Genomic DNA, 27,986 nt, shown 5'->3' on the forward strand with positions numbered 1-27,986 from the left:
ACATGGCATAAAATATTGTCTCGGTTTTATAGTTGTTAACACATGCAGTTGTTAACATCCAGAAGAAGATGTAAGAGTCACGACTGTGTCACAGAAATCCTGGCTTCCCTGTGTATTGTTTATATATAAACCTTTATCACAGATCTGCTTGTGCTGTGAAGAGTCTATTTGAATAGATTCATTAAGAGCTAGTCTCCATTATTTCACTTAGTCTAGTACCAAGAGTTCAGATGCTATCAGCATGTGCTAATGCTGGCAGAACATCCATCAGATTAAGTCACTTCTAATAGAACTGTGTTTTGTAAATGATGGTGAGTGGTGGGAGGAATGTACAGACCCAAATTAATGCAAGTGCCTGGTTAGCATCTGACTACTAGATAACCCTGAGAGGGGAACTAGCCCTAGACACTTATCTTTGTGAAGATGCCTTGTTCTGACTTCAAAAGGAAAAACAAGGTCTGTAATTTTCTTATCTAAGAATAAGGGAGCACAGTTACACTGAGATGCCAGCATGACACGGATTATATCCATGCTGCTCTTCTGTGATTTATAATAACTGTGAATCCTTGCTAAGTATGTTGGACTCCATAAATATGAACCAGCCTGCCACAACAAGGATACAGCATGCATCCTGCATACCCAGAAGGAAGTATTTCCTGTGTCATCCCTCAGAGCCAGGCTAGACTTAGCAGGACAGGGCAATCTCTTCCAGGCTCCATTCCTTTCTGGGAATTTGACCATAGTGCATAATGAAAGGCTTAAAGCTTGTCTGGGTTATCAGCAGTAAATCAGCTTTAAAAGAGAAAACAAATCAGCTGCTGTCCCTCAGAGAGTGATGGTAAGTGTTTATGGCCTTGAGGCATCCCAAAAATGCATCACTCCATCAGGGTGCACTGCAGTAGCAGAGCTAGTGGCACTGGCTGTCTCTTCTGCTGGTGCCTTCTCCCTCCTGGTGGCCTTTGAGCTTCCTGTGAGCTCAAAGTGCAGTGGCACTGACAGCCATCCATTCTTCCTGTCTTTTGGGCAGGAAAGTTGGCCTCTGCCTGCTACTAGTGCAGGTTTTCAAATACATTCCTCCTGCCAAACCAACTTAGGTGACAATCAGGATGGGAGTAGAATCAGGACAGCAGGAAGGACAGCACCAAGGTGTCTGAGGTCCTCTTAGTGCTTACCATATCATGCAGAATTTGCCAACACACCCTGAGCTGCAGGGCAGGCCCCCAGCAGTACCTGGTTTTGTTGGCATGACAGGCAGAATGGTGCCTGTCCACCTGGGCCCATGAAGACTTTGGCTCAGGGGCCATCCATGGAGGTGGCTGAGGGACCCACCTGGGCTGTGGCCTGGTGTGGGGAGCAGACTGTGCCCTGTGCCATAGCTGGTATTTAGAGGGGTCAGAGCATGGCAAAGGACTTGGGGGCTTTGGCTTTTCCTGACAGAATTTGAATCCACTGTTCTCCCAGCCCAGAATGCATCATGTGGGAATGATTGTCACATCTCGTGCTCCACAGAGCGCACCTGCAGCTGAAGCACACACTCCATTACAAAAGCTGCAAATGATAGAATTTACGTGGTTGCAGGGCACAAGTGCATGGAGAAGCAAGGCGCTGGGAGTTACTGAACACACAGAAGTGGCTTCCAGCCATGGGAAAAGGTGATCTCTGAGAGCCCTGGTGTGAAAACCCTCTTCCATAGGCATCCTCCAATGGTGAGTGCTGCTGATGAGATACTGGATAACAAGAACTCTTGGCGTGACCCAGAAGAGGCTTGATGTCGAGGGATAACAGGACAGCATTCACCTGAGGCAAAAGGATAAATCAGAAATGTGACTCAGTAGAAACAGGGTATTTGCCTTCCCTGCAGAAAGAGCTGAATAAAAAAACAGTGTGGGGCAGGGCCCTAATTGCCCAATAAACCCTAATTCCCCAATAAGCCTCCAACCCTCTAGTGAGTCACTGCCAGGAAACAACTGCACAAATGTAGCTGTTGTGACACCTGAGCTGAGCAGAATTATTTCAGTCTTCGGCTCCCAGTTTCTCCAAGTGGCCTCACCTCAGGATCCGGCACTAGAGGCAGTCAGGCACCCTGGCACATCATGTTGCTCAGGACCCAGCTAAAAAATGCATTTTTATGTAATTCTAAACAACCTTTTTTACACGCCAAACGGTGAAAGTTCCAACTTGTGTTAGCTAGCGAAGCCCATGGAGAGAGGGATTCACACTGTGCAGATGTTCCCTCTACTTACTTCATTAGTTTCTATTAGATACTGATACATGTACAAAGTGGTAGCACTGGTTTTAAAATTGCGCTGAATCTCCTTTCCTTGAGATATACAACAGAAGGTGTCTTCAGCCATATGGTGGGAATGCATCCAGAAGGTGCTGTGGACATGTTGGGGAAAAAACACATAGCAAACCGTTCTCCTGGGTGCTTGGGGGTCGAGGGTTTATAGCCCTCCCACCTCAGCTCTAAGCTGGTTTCTGACCTACGATTCAAATGTTTCATCAGAATAGTTCTCCTAGATCTGTTATCTCTAGCAAACAGAACTCAGAGATATCACCTCACAGTGATTAAGCAACAAACTGTGTCGGTTGATTCCCTGGCTAATGATTATCCAAGATCTTTGGAGAGTGACTAAAGTTTAAACCCGGGGGAGAGCAGGAGCTTGAGTAGACAGTGCTAGTACCACTGAAACAGCTCACAGGTCTCTGTCAGGCCTTGAATCCAGCCTCTGGAAGCAGCCAGCTACCCTTCTCCTGCTGAGGATGGGGCATCTGGGAGCAGCTGTGGAACACAGGATGGTGGCAGACACTGAGCTCCTGGGAGTAGCTGAGTGGCAGTGACATGGCACTGGGCAGCAGGAGGGCCCAATCCCTGGGCTGGGTGCCAGGGGCAGGGCTACAATAGCCCAGGGCAACCTCCAGCCTAGCTGGGTGCCTTCACCACATTCTCTGGCCACCCACTATGCTTTCCTTGTTTCCCTTGATTTCTTCCCCTCATGAAAATCTCTCAGCATTGTCTTTCTAACATAAGGCAGATTTACTTTTTTTTTTTTAATCTGTAGATATTACCAATTACTTCTTTTATCCTTTCTTGAAAAGTAAAACCAGAGCTTACAAGTAGAAGGAATTATGTACTTATGGCATCAGCTTTTAGATGGAGCCAAATCCCATCTCCCAGATGATGCACTGCACCTGATAAAATGCACACCTGACAACACACAGCTAGTACTGACAGGGGCAGATTTGCTCTGTGTGCAAGGATGCTCACCATTTTGCCATTTATCATCCTGTTTTACATCTATCACTACTGTAACCAGCAAGCTTGACTTTTGCAACAGCAGGAAAGACAGATAGCCTCTCACACTCTTTTTGAATCAGAACCCCAGAGAGGTACTGTAAAAATAATAGATCTGTTAAAGAAAATCTTCCTTGTCATCCATCCTTTTTTTGTGAGATCAAATACAGATCCATAACAGTTTTTAATTTTTCGTAGTCCTCATAACTTGGGACTCCCTACACTCTTCCTTTACTGGAATAAAGTATTTTTCCCTAACACAAACAAACCAAACCATTTCAATCAGAGTTCTGAGGTATGAAGTTTGTCAGGCATCTCTTTAAACAAACAAGCAAATTAGACTTAGTGTCAGATGGGTAAAAGAGTGGTTGTCCCCTAAATGCCCCAAATACTCTTTTCCAGGGTGTGTTAATGGAATTGGTTAGTAGTTGAGCTTACTGCATTTGGGGCAAGTGGCTGTCAGCTGGGGCAGATGAAGCCCAGACTAGAGCAGGTAAACAAGCGAGATGGATCTCAAGGACGTGTCCTAAACAAGGAGCACAGGATCATTCTCACACCCCAGTTCTTTGAATTAATGAGCATTTCCCTTACAACTTGAATATAGTCAACCATCATTATAAACTCTGCTACATTTTCTGGCTCACTCTGCTCATGTTACTTCATAAGATTAGTTCAAAGTACTTGTGAGACACACAGAATATTTTTTTCAAAAGATAGAGTTAAAAGAAAAAAATCTTATCTGCCTTTAAATCCTCATCCCTTCCCATTGTTTTCATCCTTTCAAATCCAAAAAAATTTCTGCAAAGTAGTTTAAAATTAAAAGAAGATACAAGTACCTTGCACCTGTTGAGCATAATAGAGTAATAAGAGCTGAGAAAGCAACTACAGTAAAACTGGACTTGTAAATTAATCCAGGTCAGTATAGAGTTAACTGTTCAGGGATTAAGGATGTCTTTTGAAAGACATATTTAAACAAAAAATTCTGCTAAAAAAATCCTAAACTTTTAAGACACCCTCTAACCCCCTTATAAGAGGTATTTCGGTGTATTGTTTGCCAAAGATCTCACCACTTTGTTGTGATTCCCTTCCTACAAATCCCACTGATAACTTGTCATGTAGTCTCACATCCCACTGTACTGGTTTTAGCTGGGATAGAGTTAGTTTTCCTCATAGCAGCTCCCATGGTGCTACATTTTTCATCTGGGACCAGAGCAGTGTTGCTAACACAGAGATGAGTTGGTCATTGCTGAACAGTGCTTGCAAAGTGTCGAGGCCTTTTCTGATTCTCACATTGCCCTGTCGGCAAGAAGGCTGGGGGTGGGCAAGTATTTGGGAAGGGAGAGAACTGGGACACTACATCCACAGTGCAAAATCCAAAGAGAAGGGCAGAACACGGTACTGTTCCAGAGTGTCTTTACTTATTTCTCAGATATCCTATTCAGGTTTTTCACTCGGAAGGAGTATTCTGTCCTAAGCCAAAGGAAAAAAATAATGCTTTTGAAGAACCTGAGTGGAAGAAATATTCTTGACATGATGTGGTGTGAGAAGCAAGAAAATAATATGAGGAAGAAAGCTTCCAAGCTTATGAGCAGTGAAATTCTACCGTAAAGACGATTTTAGACTCTCTTATTGCATCAGCTGAAGTTTGGGATTAGCAGAGAAAGAGAGTATGAAACAATATATGATGGTGTGGAAGAAGGAGAGAAGCTGTTATTTTTAAAATTGTTTCTGGGAGAGAGTGTGCTGAATGTACCACTCACTCTGAGTTTACAAAATCATCTGCTGTGTCTTAGGGATAAATACCCTGTGAGGAATGTTTTCTGCACTGAAAGGAATTTGTACCACATACAAACGAGCAATTAGGACCACTAGGGTTCATTTCAGAGGGAGCCTTCTTTGGAAAGTGCTGCCCCTCAGATAACCCCTCTTTGTTTCTCTCTCACATCTACCTTTTCCTGCCGTGCTCTACGGCCAGATTAAAGGATCAATATGTGCTCTACGGCCAGATTAAAGGATCAATAGGAATTGAAATACTCCACAGTGCTGCCTACTCATCCAGCAGACTGAGTTCTTTTTTGTTTAGAGGAGTTGGAGTTTGACAGTATCTATCTGAGTGCATGTTTGTCTGCGAAGCATTAGAAAAGAAATCCAGGCTTTCAAAGGGAAGGGAAATCTGCCTTCAGCATTTTTTCCTTGTTTACTTTGATGACAGAATGATTTTTTTAGGGGATTTATTTTTTTTTATGTCTGGCTCTGTCTGCCACCACAGATAAGCTTCTGAATCACAGTGACAGAGGAATGGCTGACATTTTTCCTGGTGTTGTTGAAAAGAGAATAAGAGAATTGGTTTGTTATCTTTATTACCAACAGATGACTAGCTGCTTCCCGGGAGGCACCAAAGGTGTAATGCATTTCGCAAAGCAGAACCATTTAATCTTTTCCTTCAAAAAATCACAGAATTTTTAGGGTTGAAAAGGACCTCTAGAAGACCATGCAGTCCAACCCCCCTGCCAAGGCAGGCTCACCCAGAGAGCATGTGACACACAATCAGGTCCAGATGGGTTTTGAATGTCTGCAGAGAGGGAGACTCCACGACACCACTGGGCAGCCTGTTCCAGTGCTCCGCCACCCTCAGTGTAAAGTTCTTCCTCATGATGAGGTGGAACTTCTTACGGTTCAGTTTATGGCCATTGTCCCTCATCCCATTGCTGGGCACCACTGAAAAGAGTCTGGCACCATCATCTTGGCGTCTGTCTTTGGGATATTTTTATGTATTAATGGGATCCCCTCTCAGTCTTCTCTTCTCTAGACTAAGCACACCCAGCTCCCTCAGTCTCGCTTCATAAGAGAGATGATCCAGGCCCCTAATCCTCTTTGTGGCCCTCTGCAGGACCCTCTCGAGTAGCTCCTTGTCTTTCTTGTATCGAGGAGCCCAGAACTGGACACAGTACTCCAAATGTGGCCTCACTGGTGCCGAGTAGAGGGGGAGAATCACCTCCCTCGACCTGCTGGCCACACTCTTCCCAGTGCATCGCAGGATACTCTTGTCCCTCCACCTGTGTAGGGAAACCTCGGAAAACAAAGCAAACGGGGAAAAAAAAAAAAAAAAAAAGATATGTTTCCCGGAACTGAAGAACACCCACCCAGGGGTGGGAGGAGAAGGCGAGTGGTGCCTGAGGCCACCAGGTGGCAGCCCGGGACCGCGCCTGTCCCCTGCCTGCCGGCGACGCCGGGATGCGAGAGGCGCAGCCGAGCCGGGTGAGGGGGGGTCACACCCGAAACGCGGTGTCACGGATTTCAAGGGACGGGCAACGGAGCGGGTGGCAAAGGCGTCCTCACACCCCGCAGAGCCACACAACAGTCGGTGAGGGTTTGGATAGAAAGACATCATTAGTGGCATTAAAACATAACCACTCCTCAGTGAAGCCCATGGGATTAAAGGACAAGGTCCTGGACTGCAATACAGCCTCTCTTTTCTAGTACTCTGTTTTGTGTAGGTAACAAATCCTTCTAAATAATAATGATTTTTCCAGCTTTGTCATCGATCTCTTAAATAAGATGTTCTCTGGCAGCATACTAACACTCTCCTGCTTTCAAAAGAGGAGGAAGAACTTAGGAAGAACTTATAGCATTTTTCTTTGAGAAGTTTTGGTGCATTCTGTAATGAAAAGAGAAAAAATACTCAACCTAATTAACAGAACTGCAGCTAACAAAAGGTGACCTGAAGGAGTAGTACATTTCCTTATTGGTCTTATAGTCAAGTAATACCAGAGCAAAGTCTTTAGCAGCACACCTCCATACCCATATCCTTTGCTTTTCTTCCTCTCATCTTTGCAGAGCTTTAACCTGAGACAGCTCTACCCATGTGCTGGCCTTATAGAGGTGATGAGTCAAGCTACAAGGGAAGGAAAAAAAACATCCCAGCGTTGCAGTTCACTGTGTGGTGGTTTCTGTTTGGCTGTCACCCTAAGTCAAAAAGAACAACCTATCAGTGACACCTCTAGAAAGGGACTTGTTATGGATGTTGATTTTTTTTCATAACAGCAAAAATTAAGAAGGGATTGAAAAAAACTATTATGCAAAACAGCACAGGATGTCCCCTTGGAAAGAGAAGAGTCTTGTTATGTGCTATGCAATATGACATGTTTTTCCACCCCTTTTCTCTCTCCCTTCTTCAGAGGTTTTCCACAGAAAACTATCTATTCTTTTTCCATCTCACTGTTCTGGAAGATTTGCAAGAGGAGAATAAACTTGGCCTAGGGTCAAGACTAGACCCTATTTGCCACAAAGGTACTATTGTGTTTGGTTCATTAGGGTTCTCTTGGTAGTTTCCTCAGCATCTAGGCAAGGGCACCACTAGGGGGTCCAGAAAGCTCTTTTCCTGCTGAGCAGAGCTCAGCCTGGGATGAGAGGCAATTGTAGTTCTAACAGGAGTTTCTGTAAATCACAGCAATAGTATAGGGGGATATATGTAATTACAAGGTAAGGGATGAATTAGTCACAATGTCATAAGTGAATATTCTGACAAATAGTGAGGCTGCCATAGTCCTTGTAATGTAGTTTTCATAGGTGCAAGCAATATACTTTTTGATAACTGTGGTCAAAGATGGACTTTAGACTGCAGATGACTAATCACAAAAACAGTAGGATGTTTGTAGGAGCGAAGGGTATTTTTCTTCCTTCCAGAATGACTTCAGAAGAAGGGGCCCTACCTGATCATAGGTAAAATCTTTTTTTTTTTCCCCAAAAGCTGCCTGCTCATGGGGTTAACAATCAAAACCAGGGGCTGTGTGTATCACTGCTCAGAAGTACACACTGGTCCCTCCACCTGCTCATTTCTCTGATTTCCACTATGTCCACATGGCAAGCTCTCCCAGGCCCTTACTTCTGGAGTGGTCTCTGGGCACTGCCATGATGAAGTCAATGCTACCTTTTCAGACTGAAATCCCAAAAAACCTGTGCCTCGGATCCTAATGGATTCAAATGAGAAGAAAAGAAAGGTAGTAACATCCTGTCCTCATCAAGGGTGCTGTGAGAGAACAGAAGAACCTCAAGGGCAGCGAACACCTCTTGCAGCTTGTCAATTCTCTTCTTTGGGTCCAAAGGAGACCCATAACATACATGGGAAAAATTTGTTCTGGGATAGGAACTGCAAAGTGAATGTTTATGTTTGAACAGCTGATTCATCCCAGCAAGAGGAGTTCCATTTTTGGACCCACCTCTCTAGGCACTAGCTACCCTGATGTGACCACTGAGCTAAAACCAATCTTAGCAAGCATTGTCCTATTTGAAAACAGCGGTTACTTCCAAAGAGAAATTACATGCAAAGCTACAGCAGAGTGGGGTGACAGGAGCATTACAAAAGCTCTTTAGAAAAAAAGGACAGTGTGTATTTGTTTCTTCTAAAATTTGAAACAAAAAAACCTCCAGAGTCTCCTTTGCAAGGAGCTCTGTAAAGCAGGATGTCCAACAAACACAAAGCCTTGAGCAGGCAGAGGGGCAGCACATGTCTAATGTCAGCTACAGTTTAAAACGCAGAGACTGACCCAGAAAATGTTATTTCAGCCTTGTTTTTTCTTGAGTTACTGCTTCCCTGGGAGACTTAAGCCTAACAGGTGAAAAATACCAGTCCCCTGAAAAGCAAGTATATTGAACTTCCCACAGATTTGCTTTTCTATACACTGCTTTCCGTTTCTGTGTTTGATTTGCACAACAATCTGTGTCCATCACCTCCTGAAAGTGTATCCTCTCTCCCACCACACAGCCTTCCCTTCTGTTGTTTTTGTAGCTCTTGTTTCTCACCATCCCTCCAAGCCAATCCTACCTTTTACTTCCCTTTTAGCCAGGCAATTCCTCTCCCCACTGGCTTCCTGTCTCCTATTAAATGCTCAGCTCGTGTTCCCTCCTCCCCCTCAGTCGCAGGGATGGGTCCCTACGCAGCGCTGCCTTTCTTTCTCTCTGCTCTTCCTTGCATGGTTCTCCTTGGCACAGCTTTTCTACTTAAAATAATCTAAGCAGTTTTCCTACATAAGGGGGCCTTTGCTCCTCATGCTTCTGTGGATGCACATGCTGTGTACTACCACCTTCTCCTCCCAGCTGACAAACTACATCTTCTTCCCAGGCTTCTCTTTCCCTTTCTGTCTGCATTCCCAGCACTAGCCAGCTATGCTGTTTCCTGATTTTTCTGTGCCCTTTTCAGTGTTCCTCTGCAACCCCACTTAAAGCAATTTCTTCCAGAAGTTCACCCTTAACATTTAATAATTATCTCAGCCACTCAGGCTTGTGTCTTCCTCCATTTTCTGAAGCTCCTTGACCATTTTTGCCTGAGACAGTGGAACATATGCACTGGGAAAAGAGAAAAAAAATAGGGAGTTTTTCAATGAAGGAAGCAAATGTGTGAGCTCTGAAAGACCTGAAGTCTTTAAACAATTTTATATACACTTTCTGCTCTCCCAAAATAAATACTTCAGAAGGACTAGGGTAGGACTTTAGTTTCTGAGACGCCCTAACAGCAGAGACCCTCAGGGTACCCAGTAGGCAGAGCCACTCTGGGGTGCAGAGGCTGAGTGTGGAAAGGAAGGGACCAGTTAATCAGGATCCTGACAAGCCCCTGAAGATAAAAATCTATTGAAGGGTGAGGCTGAGATAGAAGCACAGTAGCTAAAACTCAGTTCTCAAACAAGAAACTGAAATGTATAATTACACAAGAGCACTGAATAGAGGTTTCTGTTAATCTGTGATCCGATAATCTTCTTTCATTGCCACTTAGCAACAGAATTCCAAACTGATGATGGAAAGCCATGTTGACTTAAAATTCCTCTCTTTGCAGGGCAGAGATGAGAAAAGGTCCCTTTCTACGCAGGCATAGCAGGTTTTCCAGGTACTGGTTATGTTGTGCCTTTTAGCACTAAAATGCAGACAACCTGAATTTCAAGTTGCCCAAAGTCCAGCTCAGTTAGGCAAACAAAGTTGTTTATAAGAATTAGCAAATTTTACTCACAGAAACACAGGATTAATCCAAACACATACATCCACAGACTTCATTAAATTCATACATCATAAGAAGGGGGAATGTGGAAAAAGGGACCAGTGGGCCAAAACTGCTGCACTGGAAATTACTCTTAACTGATGGGTCAGACACCAGTCATCATACTTTTTGGGGATCCACAGTATCACAGAGATGCTCAGAGAGTAATGCAGGAGGGTGTTATCCTACTGCAGTGATCCCTATCCAGATTCACTGGCCATCATTGTTTCATCTTCAAGAGATGCTCTACACCCAAACAGAGAGCCAGCCTACCTCAGCCCTCTCCTAGGTTCAGCTATTTTCATAAACATCACAAAAAGTGTTAGATTTAGGTGCCTCTCTTCTTTCTGTCTCCTTCTTACCTTTTATTTTTCTACTTCTTCTTACCTTTTTTTCTTTTCCTGTGCTTTTTGACTACAGAGTCGAGCAGTCAGATAAGATACCATCTTTCACAATGAGTCTGGGGGTAGAGAGGCAGCTAAAAGACGTCCTATAAGCTGCTTAACAGTCAGGCTCAGCCGCATGTTGGAGTGGTTGGTGAGGCTGCATGCCCTGCTTGACACTCAGCAGATTCTTCCCCACAGTCCAGTTCGGATGCCTTTTCCTTTGCACGTGTCATGATCCTCAGAGACAAGACTCCAACAGCAACAGCTTCCTCTCACCTTGAGGAATTTGTTTCCCGTACTGTGGAAAGAATGGGCTCCCATCCCAGTGCTGCTGCCCATCAGCAGAGGAGAGAGAGGAGGTATTCCAGCCAAAGGGCGATAGACTCAAGGGTGCTGTTAAAATGAATGTTTGAATTAATATTTACATTTTAAAAGGACTAGCTTTGATTTCCTGGGTTTATCTTCAGCCAAGGACATGGCCCTTTTTTTTGTTTTGTTTTTACAGTAATGTTTTCTCTGAAACTGAGGAGCAAAGACCTGCCCATGCCAGACATGTGAACTCTGTTTAAGAGGATGCCTTTGTACCACAACATGACTTTGCCCCAGATTGTTGGAGCTCTTTATTCCCAAGCCAAACCAACTATGGTGGCATTGGTCTGTCCAAGGGGGCTACTGAGCTCCATGACTGCTGGATGCCTTGCCATGGACTGCAGGACAGGGTCCCCTCAAGAAGGACTTGATGGAGAGGCGAAGAGGAATGGCAGGGTATGGCACTCTGCTACCTCTTCTACTGTTTTGGGTGGCTGGGTGAGAGGAACAAACAAGGAATTCTGCTTTCAAAAGAGCACAGGGGATGATTTCTACAAGCAATTACACCTGTTTAATTACAGCTGTGTTGGTAGGTGTTACTAGAGTACCTATGGACCTCTGCAGGAAATAAACCCACCATCCATGAGTCAGCTGGATTTGTGCAGCATGCAGTTGTGCAAGCACTGCAGGCAGAGGGGGGAAAAAGTCTCCTAAGACATGTATAGCTCAGTGCTTTCATGCCCTGAGATTTTCCCAACTTCTGCATGCCAACACTGGGTGTAAAAAAAGACAAATTGCTCAACAGAAAGGAGTGTGACTAGCAATTACACACTTCTGCTATTTACAGCCTTCCTCACATAATGGTACAAAGAAGGAGCAAAATTAGTATGTGCTCCTCTTTTTATGTCACTTTTTGTACTTTGTGGAAGAGCTTCAATAGACTCATCAAGATGATACTAATAAAAGATCTACAATTCTGTCTATAGTCAAATATTCCCCAGATAATAGTCGTGGGCTGGAGTTATTTGCTGGTTTTTCCCACCTGAGGTTATGCTTCTTTCATCATTTTTCAAAGACTAAAGCACCTACTTCCTGATCATCATCTTTAAAGAAAAAAATAAAATTTGGGTTTTTCCTATCACCAGGACCCCAATAGCTAATAATGTCAAGCTCATTGGAAATCACCAGTACAAAGCAGTAGCCAACAGTGTAGTGAAGTCTAATACTGGGGACAGAGGGAATCTTTTAAATTGTCTGAAGGAAAGCAGGGTAAAGAAAGTAATTCAGAGTGCATAAGTCTTTTGTCCTCTGTTGAGGGAGAATGCTAGTTAGCATTTATCTGACATTTCAAAGCCTTTTGAGGCTGTCCAAGCAATTCTAAGGACTTGTCTATTTTACCACACTCAAGAGTTTGTTAAGGTAGAACATAAAGTGTGGCAACTGTTCTGCTAGGTGTGGACAAGCTGCTGGCCTCAGTGCCTTCTCTGGCCTACATGAGAGGGATTAAAATTCTTTTGAATCATGCTTAGAGGAGAAAATCACAGAGATGAAGAGGATTAAATGAATTTAGTTTACCAGTACATATTTCCCTAAGCTGGTCTCCAGTGGCTCCAATTTTATGGGCTGTAATGCACTTTCAGGAAGACATGGGATGCTGTGCACTGCATCATGTAGTAGCAAAGAGATCATAGTGCTGCCCTACAAACAGGGAGGGCACAGCCTGGCCTCCTTAGGGCACCACTTGGCCTCATGCAGCCCCCAGATCAGCTTTGCATGAATATTGGGGTGATGAGGAGTAAGAGAGGTCCATGAGCTCTGGTCGGGGAACTGGTGTTAGAAGGCCAGTACAGCAATCACAGTTCATACTATAAGGACTGCAGATTTTCTTGGATTACTTTAGTCAAACTACACTGAATTCCTCAGAGATTTGAAGAACACAAACTCAACCTCTGGAGGAAAAAATGACCCGAAAGTTAAAACAAAACCTAGGTATGTTTTACGGGTACAATCTGTACTATAATCTGCATTATAGAATTTATAGATTTTAGAGTGAAGCAAGAAGAGTTTAGACTAAGTGCCTGAATATGAAAGACTTATGGGCTTCTATTGAAGCTAAGTCATTGATATATAGCATAGAGTGGACAAACATCCAGTAGCAGGGCATTCTTTGGATGGTTCTGCTACGAGCTGGAATTGCTGCGAGCAAGAAAAATGATTCTTCATAAAAAGATGCTTGACCTCCACATCTTGTAACAGTGAGCAGTGGGAATAATTCCCCAATAGCTCCATGCTCATCCCGCACTGTGAATCACTCCGCTTGCACAGTGTTTTTTTATAAAATATTTAAAATCACTATGTGGACTCCAGGTTTGTGACACAAACTGCTGCTAGTCAGGAAGTCAAACTTCCTATGTGTTTGACTTGAATACAGGCAATAATCATTTTTCTTAACTCTAGAAGAGACCTGACAGGCTGTTGTAAGCCAGCTACTGTTTCACCCCCTGGACACTACATACTGGAGAACACATAGTGGGTCTGTTGGATAAGGTGGTTGTTGTTCTGCTTGAGTTTGTCCTAAAGACACAATAGGCCTCTGCTTTGTTACTGTTATTGATAAAGCATGCCTGAATGCAGAAAAAGTCCTGAACAGTCCTGAGACTGAACAGTTTCTCAGCAATGGTGTGTGGTGGGCCAAAATACTATGCAGATCAAGAAAGAGAAGCCATATGCTCTTGAGGAAGAACATAGACAGAAACAGGGCTGGGATAAAATGCACACCTCAACTGCAAAAAGCAGATTTTGTAATAGCTATGATTTTAGACCTAGAACAGTGGCACAATGGTCATAGATACAGCTAAATTGTAGGCTCAGCTGATATTTATTCTACTTTCATGCTACAGGAGGTGGTTTGAACCTAGTTCAGAGACAGTGAGGAAAGACATTGCTATTTTTATCTGGAGCAAGTGTTGCATTGAACTATTCATAAGCTTGTGCTCTATAAACCTGAGCATGTATCTGTTATGTGATTAGAATTCAGTCTCCCAGCTTGGCTCACAGTAGGTAAAGAGGGATATAACCACAGAGGCTTAATCACGGAAAAGTACAAACACGTTGCCTTTGTTCATCCATTTAAAGCAGCAATCTGTGTTTGCAATTATGTATGGCAGATAGCAGTTCAGGCAGAAAGCACACTGGAGAGTTGTGTATTTACATATATGAAAGCATACAGAAGCTAGATTTTTCCTTACAATATATTACTGAATGACTGCCAGTTAATCTTCTATTGACTCAGATATCCCACTGAATTTCAAAGCGTACAAATTGGTTTTGTCCCACATAGTACAAAACTAGCTCAATTTATGGGCAATATGGTGAGAAGCACTAGAAATCTCAAAGTCACTCACATTTTTATAGTATGCTTTCATCAAGTATTTCCTATCTTGGTCACAGTGCTAGCTTTCACATCTGCTACAGGTATTACTAGCAAGAGCTTTTGGCTCAGGGAAGCTAGTCTAACAGCAGTGGCTGGTCTACAATAGCTATTAACTCTTCTGCTTATGCATCACACTGCTGGTTCCACGGCATAGAAGTGTTTAGCCCTTCTTCAAGGGCTTTATCCTTGATATGTTGTAGTATACTTCATTCTTGTTCTTAAAAGTTGAGGAAGAGCAAAATAAAAAAAAAAAAATCCAGATGTTATTAATGTATTCATGTATTGCACATAAGGGTCATAATCTGCTCTGTTCCTGCCCTTTTGAAACACCTATCTTTTTTTATCCCTCAAAAAATACAAAGTTATTTCCTGTCAGTTCAATTTTCATGCAGTACACGTTTGTTTTTCACAGACCAGTGACATTGGTAAATGTACTTGGAAGTTGATGCAAAAGTTCAGTGAAGTCTGTGGTAGATACAGGAACCCTGTTTATGAGATAAAATGATTAGTACAGCATTTCCTCAGAGCTTTTGGCAGGAAGCAGGCACCAGTCCAATTAATAAAAAGAAAGGTATAAATGTGTCACTGTAACTTGGAATCTTCCTGCTCAACAGCATGCCCAAGGGGTTTTATTCCAGGGCAGATGAAGATATTATTCCAAGATGGGCCAGATCGACAGGAGGGATATACGGTCTGGTTAGCCCAGGACGCAACAGAATGCAAAGGCACTTACAGATACACCAGCAACAGCTCACATCAAAGCTGCATCCAATGAGTTCATGCAGTGATCTACCTATGTCTATACTGACCTCCACTAAAGAAAGACTTGAGCAATTCAGATAACATTATAGGATGATTAGCCATTAACCCATGGCTAATTTGGCCTTGTGCAAATTTGAAGAAGCTTTTGAAGAGCCTACCCAGGCAGCCCTGCATGATGGAAAAACAGGCATTTCCTCACACCTATTTGTATTCATGTACCAAAATGAAGTGCCTTAGACTCGGCATTTTACAACCTTAAACAGCAAGATGCAGAGCAAAGTACATAGCTGGAATAGCTTAGCAAATATATGTAACCTAAGAAAAGATTATAATTTAACCCTGCAGGACCTTTTTTGGCCATTATAGCTAGAGGAAGATTTTAATTGTCATATCCGATCTAATTAATCCTTTGACATCTGCAGTCCGCTAAGAATAAATTGACGGTTTACAGAAATTCACTTTAAAAATGTCTTACACTACCAAAAGAGTGTAGTCAAGACCCTATGAAAATAGTGATCTCTGTTAATGCTTTTTTGCCATCAGAAACATTTCCATCATGTTGTAGATTTACTGTGTACGTCTTACTGTAAAAAGGGGGAAAAAAAATAAATTTATGATATGAACCACCTAATCATTTTACTAATGAATAGATTGACCTTTAAAAACATTGATCTCAAGGCAAGTTCCAGTATCTTTCAGCCACAGAAAATGTTACAGCATCAGGGCTGGCACAAGGCTATTCTGTTAGCTTTGTGTATAAACGGAATTTATTTTTTTTTAGCAATCACTTGTCTAGACTGATAGGTTAGTATGTAGACATGAATACATATTAAGTTGAATAACAGAAGTTTGTTTTCAAGGGATCACAGGGACTATAGGGGTATCTAATGAAGTAGTAATATTCAGTGCCCAGTGACCTTGGAGTTTAAACACTCTAGAGCAAAAGCCTGCTGAGATGAGCAGGTGCTAGGTGGATTCATACACTACAAATGCCCTAAACCAACAATCATCTGTTTAGATGGGGTTTTTATATGGACTTTGGGCTATGTCCGAGGATGTCCCCTGTACATAATCTTGAAATGATAAAAAAAACTGTGATTTTATACCTCAAGACGAACTCAATCCATCTATCTTCAAAATTGTTTCCTAACAGTATATAATTCCTCACTGGATTTGATTTAGGACACAAACCAAGGATGATATTCTTATTTTTCTGTTTAAAATAAGTAGTGTTTCCTTACTTCCCATTGAAATAGGCAGTTAATCCTATGAATAAATTCTGAGAATGACCATTAAAACTCTAAATACAGACATACTGCTCATAGAAAATGAAAATGGCAGCAGCAGGCTGACAAACATGTAAACACCACACATACCTGAAATACTACCATTTTTATTGCTATTCTTTACAAATTGAAATTCACACTCAAACATGAACCTCCCTGGGCACACTTATGAATTAGAAAAGCATTATCCCTGGCTTTGCAGAGACAGGAAATATTATATAATTAGCAAATAGTGAAAGCAACAGAACATTTCTTACTGGCTTCAAGCAGTTACTGTGTTGAGCACTCTACTGACGAGCCAGAGCTCTGCCACAGCAACTCAGTTGGCAGACACCTGGAGTAAAACTCGAAGAATTCTTGACTCTAGTTCAGAAAATTCAGGCAAACTTCTTTGAGAGGTAAATTTCAGGTCTTTTCCTGTAAGCCCCTATGGAATGTTACTCCAGAGAAGTGAAAGCAGGTGTCACATTTAGGTCTCTATATTATAGAAAGGATTTTTTCAGAGCCCAGGAATTCATTAATTCTTTGAACAGTAGTAGGGAATTCTACCCAGATTACTGAATGGCTTACCATCTATCAGTCCCTTTCATTCCAATGTCACAGGAGGAGCTTACAGGTTTTTATGGTCAAAGTCGGGTATTCCAGCCTGTCTGAGCATTTTGTCATGTAGAAGCAGTTGCTTTCTAAATAAAGTCAAATAGAAGGGAATGCAGCAGAGAATAAGGAGCTTATCTATGTAGAACAAGCCTAAGTGTGTGGAAGAGAGAGAAAAATACTGTAGCACAGTGGGAAAAATCCTTGACACAAACAAGAGTATTAGCAGGACATGTTTGCTCTTGACCTGAACACTATAATGCTTCCAAGCAGGGAACATGCTTTCATTAGAAATAGACATTAATCCTAATTCTTCAGAGATGAACTTCAACTGATTTGGAATTCAGATAAGCCTTAAAGCATTCACATATTTGAGGATTATCTAAATTTTTCCATAACTGGGGGTCTCATACTTCTTGGCTTCCATAAAGCTGAGGTTACTGTGCACACCAGGGACTCTTTGCCATTCTCTTTTCTGGCCCCCTAATCACCCTGTATGCTGGGTGAGCACCTCTTCTCCTAGATTTTGTATATACCCTCAAACCATGACACCTAGCCCCCGGATAGCTTTACACTATCTCTGGATTAGCTTTTGAACCCTACTGCTCCTTCCTAAATATCTCTTTCTGATGAGTTTTCAGTGACTCTGTCTACTTTTTTCATACAAAAGGACTTTTATGCTACTGCTCTGTGCTAAGGCTCTGTGTTGCACCACTTTCCTTGTGGCACATATCTTGCTAGTCTCTGGGATCTGTACTGCTTCCTGCTCTTCATGGCAGCTTCCCTGCTCCTTCTGAAGGCCTAGTTTCCCAGCCCCACTTACATCTCAATGTTCAGCCCCTTTTCATTTCACCTCATATTTTTTAGTCTGGGATAAGTTATTTAGTTTACAACTTCAGAACGCCAATGCAAGAAAAGGTTTAACAACAACAGAAAACAGACAATCAGTACTTGGTGGACACTCAGCAGTTACCCACCCCTTTCTCCTTTTCCCTCCCACAATCGTGTTTTGATTCTCCATCAAGGGAGAATCATCCTTCTCAGCCAGCTGTTCCAAATTCCTACCCCTCACATATATTTTATGGAAGACATTACCATATGGTGATACTACGTTGAGACTAACAATGGAAGGAGGAAGATCTATCTAGCATGGCTTTCATTAATCCATAGTAATTTTAAATTAGGTTCACATGGGATTTTAATAGAATTCTTTATAAATTCTAGACTCTTAATGATCAGAGATATAAAAGATACTTTTTTTTTTACCTTCTCACTGAGTCCACCTGTATCTTAGAACTTACAGAAATAATCTAGTTATGTACAAAATGTGTGAATGGAGATTCACAAATACACAAAGTATGATTTCCACTCATACTGGTGCCCCTGCTAATAGTCTAAGTATCCCTATCTAGGTTACGTATGGGATGGTGAGAGCTAAAAAAAAACCCACCAGCAAATGAAGAATAAGGAAAAAATCCATGTTGGGGTGAGAATTTTTCATGTTCCTTATGCACTTGAAAAAAGAGCTGCCAAAAGGTCAATGTTATAAAAGAGGGAAGCAAAATAGATAATATGGACAGCTGAAATGTACTGTCCCTGTAGACCTGATTTTTCAGAAACTACTTTGCAGGAAAACCTAGGAGAAAATCATTATTTTTTAAAGTAATTCTCCCATAGGAGAACAATTTCTCATGCAGACAAGTGCCAATATAATTAACTCCTTGGCATTATTTCCTTGCAGAACAGCTGATAGCAAAACATAGGATAGCCTACTTGCCCTAGAATACAGATAATTTCTCTTCCAGACGTACAAAGCTGTATTGCTTCAGAGAAATATTTACAAACAAGAGCAAAATAGCGAAGTAAAGTGTTGGTGCACAGATCTAAGAGCAGTATTTAACTTTGTAAGATCTGAATACAACACACAAGTGTTAGATTGCAGCATGCTTTGTTACTGCTGGGCACCTTGCACTGACTTTTCCATGCAGGCAAAGTGTGTGTAGAATGGTACCTACATATCAGCCTGCTTTGCTGTAAGGACAAAGGGCACTTTGATCCCAGTTCAGGAGATTACTGTACTAGAGATTTTTTTTCAAAAAACAACTTTGCCTAAAGAGAACAACTGCATAAAGCAGCCTGAAGGCATGAAAGCCCCTGGAGAATACCATCCATGATTTCTCTTTAAAACCTTCATCATAATCTTATTCAAGTTAAGGGGCAAAACTGCTTTTTATTAGAATACTGTGAAATCAGTAAAAAATAAGTGTGCCAGCTCCTGAGTAGTGTAGACTGAGGGTTGTTTAGGCCACTGGGAGAAGGAAATGCCAAACAGGGCTGTTTCTTTGTGTCTGAACTAACACAAGGTACAGAATGGACAATTTTTATGTGATGCACCTGAAGAAACCCAGCTATACCATCCCAACTCCCCCATCTGACTTCTCCCAGGGCTAAGTTTGCCCCTGAAAAAGCTCTGAAATGTACATTTCAGTGCATAACAATAACATTTCCAGCATAATAAGTGTTTGGCAACTAGAACGTTAGCCAGATGTTAACATAAGCTACCAGCCTATGCTAGCTGCCTTGGCTTCTTCTGGGGTACATGGTGCATGAGAGGACTCATTTCACTTCTCTGATACCTTTAGCATCCCAAAGGGACAGATCCCAGTGACTAAGAGGAGACCTCAATATCTACCTGAAGATGAGGAAAGATGAATCATTAGGAACTTCCACTGAGTGGCATATTTTGTCAGATCCTATCTAAATTGGGTCTCAAAAAAGAAACATTGCTCCTTTCCAATAAGCAGGGGGACTGTTTGGGAATCTGTCCTCCATCAAGGACCATTAGCACTGCTTGAGCCAGACAATGAACAAACTCCATCACACATATACGGAGTCTGCATCCATATGTGGGATCTGATCTTCAGAAAGCACTGAATACACTGAGAAGAAACAAGTGCAGGTGCAGAGAAGCCCTTGGGGCATTATTGTGCACAACCTGAGGGCAAGATAAGGAAGATGTCCTAGAACTGGATGGATTTTTGGGCAAACAAAGGTCATTTGTGTTATTTTGTGGAGGGCTTTCTACGAGTCTAATCTCCCCAGGCAAGGGTCATGTTTGTATCCCGTTACTTATTTTCTTTGCTCTAGTGATCCTGCAGTCCTTCCATTGACTTCAATGGCAGTGCTATTCATGGACTGACTCTAGGACTGGGCTATTTACTAAGCAAATAATCAGAATCAGCAGTTTTGGAGTCATATGGGCACCCAATAAGCAGCCTGTTTTGTTGTCGGATTGGCTATAAAATCCCAAATCCCCTCAGCTCCTAGCTGCTGGCACCAAGGCTCACTAAAGCAAACAGAATGGCCTTTCAGTCTGTGCTCTTTGTTTTCTTAGCTGGACTGGTATTTTTCTCTGAAGCTGCACCACTGGTGAGTCTCTTTGTATTCAAACTCAGTCATTACAAGAATGATAATCTAGATTTTCTAGATGACTAGCATCCTCATCATCATCCATGAAATTCTGTAACCACTAGGCTTTGCTGGAATGTTATTTTGGTTTTTAAGTAGCATCTTCAGAATTCTTAAAATTTCCTCTTTTTGCCATTTACTCATTTATTTTAAGATATTATGGAAGGGTCAGGGATCTAGGAGATGTGACCTTTTTTTTTCTGGTTTTGTCTGTTCATGACTCACATCCCATATTTTCAATAAAGAGATAGCTTTACTTTCTTTGCCAAACAAGTGCTCTAAAGCACTAAAAATTATTTTTGAAGTATGGCTAAAGATTCGTTATAGTATAATGAAGATTAAGAAAGGGATGTTCTTTCAACCTTAGGATGTCATAAGTATTTCTTCATTGGTTTCTCTGGCTAACATACTCTGTCTGCACTTAGAAGAATTTACCATTTTCTTATTTGTGATCTCATTATAAAGGCATACTTTATAACATTTTCCTAAGGCAACTCTAAATATTTATCAAGCAATCTATGTGTGTGTGTAATAAAGTTATCAGTATAAAGCTCTAAGATACTCTGCTTAAGAAATAGATGTTTGTGAACTAGCTTTGAACGGCATTTGTCAAAGAACTACTTTTAAGTAAACAGTCATTCTGCAATTAGAACCCATCTTTTCTTTGAAAGAAGGTTTTTGCAGGCTGGTGAACAGTCCCTATACAACTTCTCCTCCTTTCCCCAAGGTCTCCCATGGCTCTGTTGATTCCAAATGCCCTCTTATGGTGAAAGTGCTGGATGCAGTCAGAGGAAGTCCTGCATCCAATGTAGCTGTTAAAGTTTTCAAACAGGCTGCGGATGGAAGCTGGCAGGACTTTGCTACTGGGTAAGTTGTGTGGTCTTATGGACTTTTCAAGAGTCTTTGGGCAAACAATTGAGAAAAAAAGGGAATGGAGCTCTGATCAAAAAAGCTTTATGTTTTCTAACACATATGCCACACCATCACTGTTAACAGCACACAAATTCTGGTCTAAAATCCATCAGATTCAAGTGGAACAGCTTAATACCTACAAAGCACACTTAGAACACCACTGAGGATCAGGCAATGATGCTGATACCTTCAGTCTGTGAGAAATGTATGGGTAAAGAATACAGTTTACTAAAATTCAAATAGAGGAGGTATTCAGACATTTAACTTTTGTTGCAACAACTCATTAAATCAAACTTTTGAATAAGTCAAGAGAAATCTCTAGTAACAGCAGAATATTCAAGCACTGAATGACAAGCACAAGCATGGACAGGAGTCACCAGAACATTCAGTTGTTTTTTCTAGGATTTTTTTATAGCATGATTTACATAAAAGCTACAGAAAAAAAAAGAAAAGACCTAGAGAAGACTATAAGGAGAGAGACACCTTTCTCCCCAGCTGAATTGTTCCTTTTTATAAAATTCAAAACAAAAAATATTTTTCCCCATTGAAAAGTAAGAAGAAAGATTACAATATTGAAGGAGAAACAAACATCTCCACTCCCAAATGCTGAGTGTTAATCTAGGAACAAATAACTCTAAAAAAAGATTTTTATACTTTAAAAAATAGAGAAACTCCATGAAAAAATAACACATTGTTTTCAAGGAAATCAGAGAAAAGGATAATGTCCTATCCCTAGTGAGTATTTCTGTCATTATTGGAAAACCAAATTATTTCAAATGTTTCATCAAGTGCTCTTTAGCATCTCATACAAAATACAATTTACAGAAGAATAAGATAGGTGTAACATTATTGTTAAATGCCCTCTCTTTTAGGGCATAACAGTGTTATTTGTTCAGTTTGCAATGCTGCTCACAGCAAGCCTAAGGAGACAAATCTCACAGTTCACAGTTAACTTCTGTTGACACTTTCTGTTAGTACACCCAAGAAAATCAAATCACTTCTTCTTAAACATAAATTGAGAAGGTTAACCCTAGGCTTAGGTGAGAACCATTTTGCTGGGGGATGGCAGTAAAGGAACATGAAATCATAATTTTTATTGCAGATAAAGATTTTGACCTTTCCCTTGACTTGCACCTTAACAAAGGCTGCTTTCAGTGATACCATTGACACTACCTGATGACACTTCTTTGAACTGGGTTTTCATATGAGATTGCAATTTTATTCTTTTGGGGAAGCCAGAATTTCCCTGTGTTAGACCAAGAGAAAATATGCAGTCCAAAAACACCACCTGTAAATGCTCCCGTCAGGTGAACAATATTTTGAAGTTACAGTACCTAGCAGATATACATGGAAAAGTTACATTTTGTACAAATGTTTATAAAAGGTTTTCCTTACCTTTTTGTTTGCTTACTTTTACTTTGCTAACACACTTTATGGAATTAAGCAAATGCAACTAGCAACTGTTGAATTTGCAGTATTTAAGGGGCAGGGGAGAGCTAGCATAGCAATAGTTACCTTTATTAAGAGGCTTATTTCAAAATGACTCTAGCTAAAAATACTCAAGAAGAGATACCAGCTAAAAATATGCAGGAAGAGATAACTTGAGCTGAGACACATACTGAGGAAGACTTCAGGGCACAGAAACCTGGGAAGCATGTGATTTGTATTCTATATGAGCTGCTCCCATGACTAGCTTTGACCTTTTCACTCCTCACAAGTTTTTGGAAATCTAGGTCTTATCATGTAGTTCAAGAGTTGCAGTCACCAAACATAGCTTTTATGCAACAGAGGTTGTAAATAATGAAAAAGAAAAGACTGCAGCATATTTGAAGTGGTTCCCCAACCCTCTTTTTTTTTTTTTAACTCCACAATAATAGTTTGCGTTCCTTAGATATTTCTTCAAAAGTCTGCATCTCAGAGCATAGTTTATCTCAGTGCAGTATGTGTCCTAAGAGTTCGTAAACATGATAGTACAGACAGTGTAGATTTAACCTGTACACAATATACAACTAAGGTCTAGACAGTGAAAAAGAGGATCAGGGTTGCAGTCTAGGCTGGTGCTGTACTAACTTAACTGGAAAAGCACAGCTTTTTTAACTTAACTGTCCATCTTACAGCAGATGCTGGCAGTCCACATCCCATTAGGAATAAGCAACCATACTATATTTATTCCCCCACTCAGACAGAGTGTTCAGAGACAAGTGCTGTTCAGAAGGAATCACTTGCAGCATTTTGCTACCAGCACTGAATGCAGAGCATCCTCTGCCTTGTGCTAATCCTCTCCTGGCTCTGAATCACACACTGTCCTGTTGGCAGTCAATGCATCAGTAATTCTGAAGGTTTCCTTGTGAGACCACTTGCATTGAATGGCTACCACTTAATAACAGAAATAAAGAAAGTGCCATTAACTTCTGGTAGTGGGCATGTGTTTTGAAGTGAACTCTTGTTTCCAGTTTCCCAGCTGTTCTGGATGGGGAGCATCTGCAGCTCTAGGTCAGCACCCATTAGGGAAAGCACCATTCAAGCTGCATCCACACTTTTTTCAAACTAAAATTTATTTGTTTTTCTGGACAAAGATTTTGAGACTGACACCATTTTCCCTTTTAACTGTTTTTTGTCTGGACTATCCAACTTGCAAGCAGAAGTACGTGGATTGGTCACTTGTTCTCTGAACACTTCTGCAGTATCTCAGCAATTCTGTTTCACAGTTTCAAGGACACTTGCCAATGAATTCTTCCTCTTTCTATTAAAGCAATATAGATTAAACCAGGAATTACTAATTAAACCAAAGGAAAAGAGAAGTGTACACTTCACAAATTGCCTGTGAGACATGTTTCAAATAGGGCTTGGATTCTCTGCTGGTTTGGTCTGCCCTGAGTACAGTTGATTACACTTGGACCAGTGAGACTTTTGTCAGTCTTGACATATAAGAAAATATGAAAATTATCATGGGATTTTTTCAATCCTGCTCCCTCTTAATTTAAGCAAAAGGTCTGGCATTCAGTCTTTTTCATTCACCATCATTAACCAAAAATAACAAATAAGATGAAAGAGGAGGCAGTGACTGGGAAAGAAAAGCTCCAATAACGCCCCTGATTCTGTCTTGGATAAGCAGTGCTTTCTTCACATCCTCTCTTCCTCCTCAAGCTTTTTTGTTTGCTGTCTAGATAGTTACTCCTTGCCATAAGACAAGAAAGTTCTACTAGTTCTTCCAGTCGAGACTTTCTTCATTTTTCCTTCAATTACATCATGTGGTTATGAAATGCTATAAATATCAAATAAATATTTCCAGCAGAAAAAAGACCCCAACAAAAACAAACAAACAAACAAAGGTTAAAAAAAAATGGAAAAATGGAAAAGAGATAAACAGTGTTTAGGAGCTAAGTATGTAAATATTTAAATAGCTGTCATACAAAGCTTGAAAATCTTCCTTTTAAAACAAATAGCATACAATGCCAGCTATACTTCCCTCTTACTTCTGGACTTCCTTCCCCCACAGTTTTTTGTTATGAGTACATAATCTCTGAGCTGGGAATTCCTCATTTATATGGTACCCCATGGAAAAGGCCCTTGCTCTTCAACCAAGACAATACAATTCAAATTAATAAAATCTTGTGATGTTAAATTGCTTTTTCAAGACACTACCACTCAGGGTCACATAAAATCACATCAGTGTATAAGCATATGACCTATAGCCTCAGTGCTAATTACTAGAGAACAAAATAACTTTCCACTAAAATTTCTCTTTTCTCCTTAATTATATTTTGAGATTTGGCATCTTGCCTCTTCTCATGACAATCTTCTTCCTAAGACTCTAACATTTTGTTTCAGAGGGCACTTGGTACATGTTACTAAAAGAGGGACCTTAAACCAGGCAGTTTTGATTTGTGATGTAGATGGATGAGTTGGTAGCAATAGCAGACTCTGCAATATGGAAACATACACTACATAGAAGGAGGGAATTATTTCAGATGATTGGAAAGTGATCAATGCAGAATTTGGCACATCTGCTATTTAATATTCCACATTGACTGTTTCTGAATAGCATCTAAATAAAAGTATAAAATATTTATGCAGATATTTTATAATTACAGGAAAACTACTGAGTATGGGGAAATCCATGAGCTCACAACAGAAGAACAGTTTGTAGAAGGAATATACATGGTTAAGTTTGACACCAGCTCTTACTGGAAGGGGCTTGGGCTTTCTCCGTTCCATGAATATGCTGATGTAAGTAGTTTTGCAAATATACTTAATAACCTGTATACACTGACTGTGTAGCAGAATCAGCTGGAAAGAACAAATACAGTCCTTTAATACCAAAGGAGCAGCATCATTCAGTGAAATGGTTTGCTGCCACACAACATTGGACAAATAAAGGCAGTAAAAACTCAGCCAAAGGAAGTAGCCAACTTCCCTGCAAATACTGATACAGCTTTTCCAAAGTGGAGCTGTGCCCATTCACCCAGTCATACCAGTAGGGATCTTTGTTCAAAAAGAGCTACATTATTCAAAAGCAGACAGGATTTATCAAAGCAAACAAGAAAATAAAAAAGGTACAGACCTGTAATTATGGGGGGAAAAACCAATTCTTTCTGGTGTGTCATTTTTTTAATGATGTTCAGTACTAAAATATGCAATTAAAAAAAAAAAAAGAAGGCATACAAATATAAAGAAATAAGCATAATGGGAAAGGAAAAGTTAGTTATTTCATCATACTCATATTTCATAAGCAGGCCAGTAATATAATCCTGTCCTGTCCCTCCTTTTGCTTTCAGACCTACACTGATTTATTTTGTGCTCTATTCTACTACATTTACATAGCACTTCCAAAAATCTGTTTAAATTCTTGCGGCTTAATCTGTCATTAAACTTGAGTTTCCCCAATTTAAGTAGTCTGGAATAGCTACTGGTAGTGTTGTAGAACATTTTAAACCACAAGTTTATGAAGCTCTGAGGAAAATTAAAACAAAGGACTGAGGCCCAGGTCCACAAAAGTCTGAGGTGTAGTTTGGGTGATTTAGGTCAAATAAACAAACCTCAAAAATATTCCCTAACCATTTGGGTGTCTGAAAGTTGTAACTGCTTTGCCTCATAAGGTGCTTAAAAGTGCCTGGTTGAGACTGTTCCAGCCAGGCTGTTGAATAAGATTTTCCTTAACATAATACCCTACAGGTCAGCAAACTAGCTTGGGAAGCGTGTAGAGTTCAGTAACTCTGTGTCTGTGTACAAGGTAACTGAAGTCTACAGTCCTCACATCCCAGGAGCTTAGTCCTTTGTCAGGGCTGGGACGTAGGAGAGAACTTGCTAGTCCTCTTGTAGAAAGTACATCATGGTCTAGAAAATAGATCAAATAATAGGCTAATGAGAGCCAAAGAAAGCTTGAGCTTGACCCAGGTGATGACATTTTCCTGGCAACTGGGTGTCCCAAGCTCCAAGGGACTGATTTGGAGAGCAGCAAATTAGAATTGCCTTAGGGCAAGGGTTTTCTCTTTGTTCTGGTAAGTCCAGTCATTCAGTTCTCAATGCAAGAACTAACCCATCACCAGTAGTGCTAAAAACAGGAGGGGGCACTGAAGTACAGAAAGCAGCTTTGGGCTCCAACTTGTACCTTGCTTGGCCACCTCACACAGAGGTTCTATTTAAATTCACCAGGTGGAATTTCACCCCAGTCTTTCTTATTGGTCACTTGAGATACCTCCCCCTCGTTCTCCCTCTCCACATCCACAAAGTAGTTGCCTGGCTCAGCTGTAGGTATCTCCACCTAGCTTCACTGCAGCCAAGGCTCTGTGGACCTCGGTTCAAATCTCACAAATTCCTCAGTCCTCAGCAAGCATCACAAAGTAACGGGGAGCATTACCCTTCAGAAAGGTAAAATCACTGAACAGAACTGGCAAAGTACTCTGCAGATGAAATGGCATGTGCTTCTTTGTTCTTAATATGGTAGTTTTGAACATCTGTAGTTCACCCTGATCACAAGTTTTCTTTTTTCCAGGTGGTCTTCACTGCTAATGATTCCGGTCACCGCCACTATACCATTGCTGCTCTCCTCAGTCCTTTCTCCTATTCAACCACTGCTGTTGTCACTGATCCCCAGGAATAAACATCTATTGTCCTTACACAAAAACTCTCCTCCACTAGAACTATCATAGGCTTTTAGGAGGAAGGGTTTTCCTACTGCTAATGCATAATGTTTTGCTACATTAGATTGTATTTTTTTTCATTTTGTAACCTGGCAAACTTCAGACAAGTCAATAAAATATTACTTCTTTAAAACAGTTTTGACTCTATTGGTGACTCTATAAAGAACACTTTATTGTGTTCTAAGGTATCATAATTATTTTTTTATTTGCATTGAAGTGCAAAGGACATCTGAAAAATACATGCCAGATGGCACTTGATTTAATTCTGTTACCTTCCTCCACCACCTTAAAAAAGTCTCATCAAATACACTGGCTCAAAATAAGAAACTTACGGAGTTCTGCTACCTTAAAAAATTTACCAAATATATGTC

The 27,986-nt window shown here is 41.0% G+C and overlaps 2 protein-coding genes across 3 annotated transcripts in view; one reads left to right on the top strand and one right to left on the bottom strand.

The window, feature by feature from the left end:
* Positions 1-8: 8 nt before the first annotated feature.
* The window catches only part of B4GALT6 (beta-1,4-galactosyltransferase 6), a 69,125-nt gene continuing 41,147 nt past the window's right edge, over positions 9-27,986 (bottom strand). Inside the window, exon 9 of one of the 2 annotated variants that reach the window (XM_027749984.2) lies at positions 9-1,797. In XM_027749984.2, coding sequence (XP_027605785.1) covers positions 1,794-1,797 — 4 coding nt within the window. In that variant the 3' untranslated portion in view covers positions 9-1,793. Of the gene's footprint in view, positions 1,798-24,009; positions 24,216-27,986 lie in introns of those variants that run through there. The other variant, XM_027749963.2, reaches the window with a different exon arrangement.
* On the top strand, positions 20,343-27,750 carry LOC114003249 (transthyretin). Its single transcript, XM_027749997.2, has 4 exons — positions 20,343-20,521; positions 21,288-21,427; positions 25,567-25,702; positions 27,468-27,750. The coding sequence occupies exons 1-4, from the start codon at positions 20,453-20,455 to the stop codon at positions 27,573-27,575; spliced, it is 453 nt and encodes a 150-aa protein (XP_027605798.1). The 5' UTR covers positions 20,343-20,452; the 3' UTR covers positions 27,576-27,750.

The sequence above is a fragment of the Pipra filicauda genome, unplaced genomic scaffold (genome assembly GCF_003945595.2).
Source record: "Pipra filicauda isolate LSUMZ 115617 unplaced genomic scaffold, ASM394559v2 scaffold240_size1633699_pilon, whole genome shotgun sequence".
Taxonomy (NCBI): Eukaryota; Metazoa; Chordata; class Aves; order Passeriformes; family Pipridae; genus Pipra; species Pipra filicauda.